This window comes from Borostomias antarcticus, assembly GCF_949987555.1.
Source record: "Borostomias antarcticus genome assembly, chromosome: 13".
Classification (NCBI taxonomy): Eukaryota; Metazoa; Chordata; class Actinopteri; order Stomiiformes; family Stomiidae; genus Borostomias; species Borostomias antarcticus.
This window is the reverse complement of record NC_140246.1, coordinates 12,715,590-12,722,370: the sequence shown is the minus strand read 5'-3', so window position 1 is coordinate 12,722,370 and position 6,781 is coordinate 12,715,590. Positions and strand designations below refer to the sequence as shown.

At 51.4% G+C, this 6,781-nt stretch overlaps 1 protein-coding gene across 1 annotated transcript; it reads left to right on the top strand.

The window, feature by feature from the left end:
• Positions 1-1,620: 1,620 nt before the first annotated feature.
• On the top strand, positions 1,621-3,744 carry lrrn3b (leucine rich repeat neuronal 3b; the record flags this gene model as incomplete). Its single annotated transcript, XM_084447998.1, has 1 exon — positions 1,621-3,744. The coding sequence occupies one exon, from the start codon at positions 1,621-1,623 to the stop codon at positions 3,742-3,744; it is 2,124 nt and encodes a 707-aa protein (XP_084304124.1).
• Between the last annotated feature and the right edge of the window lie 3,037 nt (positions 3,745-6,781).

Here is a 6,781-nt window from a genome sequence, read left to right as displayed (position 1 = left end):
GGGACACAAAATGTCTGCCAACTGTTATTGATTGTGGATAGGAAGGCAATAAAGGTTAACCCGAACACATTAAGGTGTTTGTAACTGTGATTACTAAGCACAGAAACAGGGTGAGCAGGGGTGACGACCTGAATACAACAGACTGAGTTACTGACCTGAGCTTGCTTTCTTGAGCAGAGATTAAACTGTACTGGCCTATAATGAGATGAGAGAAGAGAGAGAGAGAGGGAGGGAGAGAGACAGAGAGAGAACGAGAGAGAGATGGCAGAAAGACTGAGGTAGGGAGAGAGAAAACCTAACCACGTTTATCACAATGCTCTGGGTGTTTGCGGCTTATTATTAAAGTGCCAGGTGCTTTGAAAAATAGCACCCCCGCCTCCCACTCCCCCCCACCCACTCCAGCCTTCCTCTGTCCTCTGCCACCCTCTCTCTTTCTGCCTTCCTCTCTTCCCCCTCCATGCCTCACCCCGCTCCATGCCTCATCCCAACACACTGCCCCCCCCCTCTGTGTCAGGGGCTTGAAGAATGAACTCTTGGCCCGGTGTTGCCAGTGGGCTAGACTGCAGTGTTTCTGCTGCATGCTCACTTTTTCATCTCAGTCTCTGGCCATTCGAGTGGAAACGGAGTGGGGGTTGATGGAATGAAACCGTCGCCGTGCCTTGCTCTCTGTCCTCTCTTTCTCATTCCTCTCTCTGCTCTCCCCCTCCCTCCTCTCTTCTTGTTTCTTTGCGTCCGTCTGTCTCCAGCATTTGTTGCTGTCGCAGTCCAGGCTCTTGACAGGCACCATCACCCCCATCCACTCAGTAAAAGGTAGTTGCGTATGACAAATGACACGGGGCAGCCCGACTGTGGAAACGGCAAACCAATACCCGTCGTTTTAGACCCTGCATGCTAGAAACATTCACTATGGGAGAGGTTGATAAGCAATTCGGACAAGGAAAAACCCTTCTTCATAGTTGTCCAATTTTATTGTAATAAATACCATGTTCAAATGATCTAGCCCTTGGGACATCTGCTAAAACCCATGGAATCTGCCATTTAAGAATTAAATAAAGACAAAGACTCCAAACACTCATCCTCCTAATGCCAGTCTTTAATGTCAGCCATGCCCCAGGAGGCTCTCCATAAGATCAAGCAGATATAAATCCCGGGTGCCATACCTTGAAGTCCCTGCAATAGAAATGTCAACATGTGTCATTGTGCCTATAAGAAATGTCTTATGCCTAAATCCCTTTTTTCCTTCCTTCTGGTCAAACTCACCATTTTTCCTCCTTCTCTGCTCCCTAGGTGGGAATGGACTGGCGTGACTGCCGGGACCTATAGAAACCACTGGGGATGAAGTTAGTCATCGTGTGAAGAGAGCAAAAATATTAATTCGGAAGCCCTTGAGCCCTTGAACCCTGACACTCAGCTCCTGGAGGGAGCGCTGAGCAGCTGGTCACTGCATCCAAGGACCTCGACAGACAAAAGCTTCCCAGAGTGCCCACGTCAGCGGGCAGGCAGGGGGCAGTCAATCACCTCAGTGACGGCAACGACAAATGATTAATTATTTGTGAAGTTAACAGCTCAGCCCACTTAATCTACAAGGACCAATTACTTACTGGAGGGAATCGAGCCAATATGAAGGACGTGTGGTTAGTGGAGGGGTTCTGTGTGTGGCTGGTTGTGGCCTCCGGTGTGATTGGCTATGAGCGTCAGGACTGCCCGCAGTTGTGTGTGTGTGAGACCAGACCCTGGTTCTCCCCCAGCTCCCTCTACACGGAGGCCCCAACCGTTGACTGTAATGACTTGGGACTGTCCGCCCTGCCGGGGCGATTACCGGCAGACACGCAGGTACTGCTGCTGCAGACCAACAACATCGCCAAGATCGAGAAACCCTTGGGTTATCTAGCCAACATCACCGAGATTGACTTGTCGCAAAACAACCTGTCATCAGTCGGAGACGTCCAGTTAGGGAGCCTGCCTCAGCTGCTGTCCCTCCACCTGGAGGAGAACTGGATACGAGAACTGGCTGACAGCTGCCTGGCCGAGCTGGGCGGCCTGCAGGAGCTCTACCTCAACCACAATCTCATATCCTCCATCTCCCCTGCAGCCTTCCGGGGGCTCCGCAACCTGCTGCGGCTGCACCTGAACTCCAACAGGCTGCGAGCGATCGACAGGGCCTGGTTCGACGCCACGCCAGCCCTGGAGATCCTGATGATCGGGGAGAACCCGGTGGCCTCCATCCAGGACCTGAACTTCAACCCGCTTGGTAACCTCCGCAGCCTGGTGCTGACCCGGATGAACCTGTCTCAGCTGCCCGACGACGCCCTGACCGGCCTCGACAACCTGGAGAGCATCTCCTTCTACGACAACACCTTTCCGGAGGTCCCCCACTGCGCCCTGAGGAGCTTGAAGAACCTCAAGTTCCTGGACCTGAATAAGAACCCCGTCGGGAGGATCCAGCGGGGTGACTTTGCGGACATGCTCCACCTGAAGGAGCTGGGCATCAACAGCATGCCGGAGCTGGTTTCCATCGACAGCTTCGCCCTCAACAACCTCCCCGAGCTCACCAAGATAGAAGCCACCAACAACCCCAAGCTCTCCTACATCCACCCCAATGCTTTCTACAAGCTGCCCAGGCTGGAGACCCTCATGCTGAACGGAAACGCCCTCAGCGCGCTGCACCGCGTCACGGTGGAGTCCCTGCCCAACCTGCGGGAGGTGAGCATGCACAGCAACCCCATCCGCTGCGACTGCGTGGTGCGCTGGATGAACATGAACAAGACCGCCGTGCGCTTCATGGAGCCCGACGCCCTGTTCTGCGCCGAGCCGCCCGAGTACGAGGGCCAGCGCGTGCGGCAGGTCCACTTCCGGGAGATGACGGAGATCTGCCTGCCGCTCATCTCGCCGGAGAGCATGCCCATGCGCGTCGGCGCCGATTCCGGCAGCTCCGTCTCACTACACTGCCGGGCCTTCGCCGAGCCGGAGCCGGAGATCTACTGGATCACGGCGTTGGGAGCCCGGGTCCTGCCCAACACCGTGTCCGACAAGTTCTACATGCACCCCGAAGGGACCTTCGATATCTACGACATCACAGAGGCGGAGGCGGGGCTGTACACCTGCGTGGCCCACAACCTGGTGGGGGCGGACCTGAAGTCGGTCGCCGTGGAGGTGGACGGCTACTTCCCCCAACCTGCCAACGGATCCCTCGATGTCAGCATCCAATCGGTGGACACCAGCTCCGTCCTGGTCTCCTGGAAGGCGGCCCGTGGTAGCCTGGCACCCAGCATCAAGTGGTACGCGGCTGCGGACGCCAACCAGCTGACCTCGGCCTTCAGCGCCCGCGTCCCGTCTGATATCACCGTCTACAACCTCACCCACCTGAGCCCGGCCACGCGGTACAAGGTGTGCGTGGACGTGCGCAGCGTCCACTACAAACACGACAGCAAGTGTGTTAACGTGACGACTAAGGGTGTGGAGGTGGTGGCGGCGCGATACTGGCACTGGGACCCGGCGGTGTTGACGGCGTTTGGTGTGCTGCTGACGGTGGTCTGCATGGCCTGCCTTCTGTGCTACATGTCTCTGAGGAGTCACCACCTCTACGGGGACCTGAGGAAATACCCCTCCAAGGCCCCTCTGGACCCGATGGCCGTCAGACTGTCCCCTCCCTTCTTCACCAGGCTGTGGGTATCCGGAAGAGGACTGCCCAGCGCGGTGGAGGTGAAGGCCACCGTTGTAAACGTGTCCGACGACGCCTTCTAAGAGGCAGGAACTCTGTGGAGCAGCACACACTAAACCACAGAGAAACAGACAAGGCCACACAGGAAAGAAAGGAGGAAAAAAACTGCAGTACTCTGTTTCAAATGTGCATCCTTTTTCTGCCTTGATTGTGACATTCTTGGGGAAATTTACTAAATCAGTGGGTTGGGGAGCGAGTGTCAGGAACCAGACCACACGCTCTCCAAGGTACAACAGTCTGTCTGGGCTGATGGCTTTGTAACAGCTGCGCCAAGCTAGCTTCACCGGTACTGGTACTGCTAGAACACACAGTTGGATATACCCCTGGATCATAAACAGAGAAGTATAGTACAGTACAGTACAATACAGACGGAGTAGGGAAGAGATGATGATGACGACGATGATGGTTCTCTGTTGTTCTTGACTGTTCAATGTGTTGAGAGTAGTGGAACGTTCCGTGTGGTCCCAAGCAATACCGTCTGTGCAGTGCGAACATCCATAACCGAACTAGAGATGACATCTGTACATGCAGATGGCACATCTGCCGTAGTAAGATAGATGATAACAGTGAACTATGGTGTAAAACTTTTGATGAAATATACCCCCTTTTTTCTATTTAACGCAGAGAGGATTTTGTTTTTTCATTACAATATTGTTATATATTCTATATACTGTATGTACTGTAACAGCTCCTCTGCATAATACCTGGCTGGTCTAGACTGATGTGACGTTAGGAATGGAACAGTGTATCTCATAACAGCTAACATCAAATGACAACTGGGTAACTCCAGAGGGCTTTTAAGAAGCGGTTCTTTGTATGAGTCTCCAAGGGAAACTCAGACTGAGGAACAAGATGGGAGCATGTTTGACAGCTGGTTGACAGATCCACATAAATGTTGGATTGATTTTTAGCTGATGGGTAGAGTGCTGTCTATCCTGGCACCCCCCCCCCCCCCACACACACACACACACGCACACACACACACACACACACACACACACACCCCAGAGACAAAGAGGAAGGGGGATGGGCCTGTTCTTCGGTAAGTGCCTACAACAAGGACTACAGACAGCTAGACTTGGAGAGCTATTGGCAGTGTTAGCAGAACCACTATAGACACAACAGCAGGACAAGGCCATGTCACACCTAAACTCACAGCCTACACTTCAGTACTTTTAGTGGAAAATGCATTTACAGTATTTTTAGCATACACATTAAAAAAAACAAAATAAAAAAAAACATTGCGTTCTTGCTTTGGGTGTAAAGTTAAAAGCCATTTTTATATTGACTGTACTACTTGTGATAAGTGGGCACAATGGACTAAATTACAATCTGTGCTGAGAAAAAAGGAAAAAAAAAAGAATAAATGTCAACATTTCTTTTGCAATCAGGAGGCTATTTTCAGCCTCTTGCTCTCTCTGTTTATTTCCTTTAGTTGAGTGCTTTATAAACCCATGTAACGATAAGGGCTTCATATCTACTGCTCTATACTGCTGCTGTACAGTAATGATGTGACCAATCTAGTAAAACCCTGGTATCTGTGACCTTTAGAGTTCAAGGACATTCACCCAACGCTAACAACAACCGTGCATACGGACGTGAGTTATGATGTTGTAAAACACAATGGGAAAGAAATTACTCTTTTTATGTGTGTGTGTGTGTGTGTGTGTGCGTGTGTGTCTGTGTCTGTGTGTGCGTGCTAGTGGGTGTGCGTCTGCGAATGTGTGCGTGTTTTGTACAATGAACCAATGCGCTGTCGCTTTTTGTACCTTGGAATTTGTTCCTTGTCCCAGATTTAACCTAAGACAGAAGCTCATTAGTTAGCTCATTAAGGACATGTTGGTCCTTCAGACATGCTCCCCCGCACTCTGGAAACAGTCACAAAGTCACCCTGCTTAGACCCACACACACACAAACGCACACGCATACACACACGTGCACACACACACACACACACACACACACACACACACACACACACACACGCACACAAATACACACACACACACACATGGATGCACACACACGCAGAGAGCCTACCAAGTGAGCCGAAGCCTTGGCAGCAGTGGGAGGCAGAGCCTCGTTCTGTTTGTTTGATTAGAGGATGGGGTGAGGAAGGAGATGATGAATGTCACTCAGGAGCCGAGTGACACGGCAGATATATCAGCCACCGCCGGGCCCCATACATCACCACAGGGCCCCGGCCTGGCAGACAGGCCCTCTTACAACCAGGCAATCTGTCACAGACAAAGGCAGTTAGGGTTTGACGAGGGGGCCTTCCTCAGGTAATGCTCGGGTCAGGCGTCACCTCCCGGATCCATGCGCCACGCCCTGGCGGGCGCTCGCACGGATGTACGTGCTAGTTCTGTCCCTGCTCTCTCTCGACCCTCTCTATTTTCTCTCTCTCACATGCACGCATGCACACACACACACAAACAAACAAACAAACAAACACATGGTGCCTCAGGTTGCATGTAGTCATTAAACATGATATCTAACCTATGCACGTATACACATACACCCCCCCCCCCCCCCACACACACACACTAATCTCTACCACTAGAGAACATAAGAGGTGCTAGTGCAACTATACTTTGGCTGAAAGCCCTTTGGAGACTGGTCAATGCTTAGAGGGAGAGTGAGAGAGAGAGAGAGAGAGAGAGCAGAAATGGGACTGGGCTTTCTGTAGAGAGCAGCTCATGGTAGTAGCAGTATTGTTTTTTTTTTATATAACAGTCATGCTTTGATTACATCCTTGGGTGAATAAGCTGAATGTTATCCACAAATTCATTTTTCCATCTGTCTGCCTTCCTAACCCCCCACCCCAGCCCCCCCTCAATCCACTTCCCCTTCCTCCCACCCTCCACTGAAGCAGTTATGGATTTTGGTGATAGCTTTTTCCCCCATATTTGTACATTCAGAGCTGCCTATATAGAGAATAAACCTCTGGATTTAGTTTAAATCCTACATCAAAAGACCCAGTTAGCTGTCAACATTTAATCCGGAGATGCAAAAATAAGGGGTTTCTTGCTGAATACTCAAATATTTTTTTTAAATATT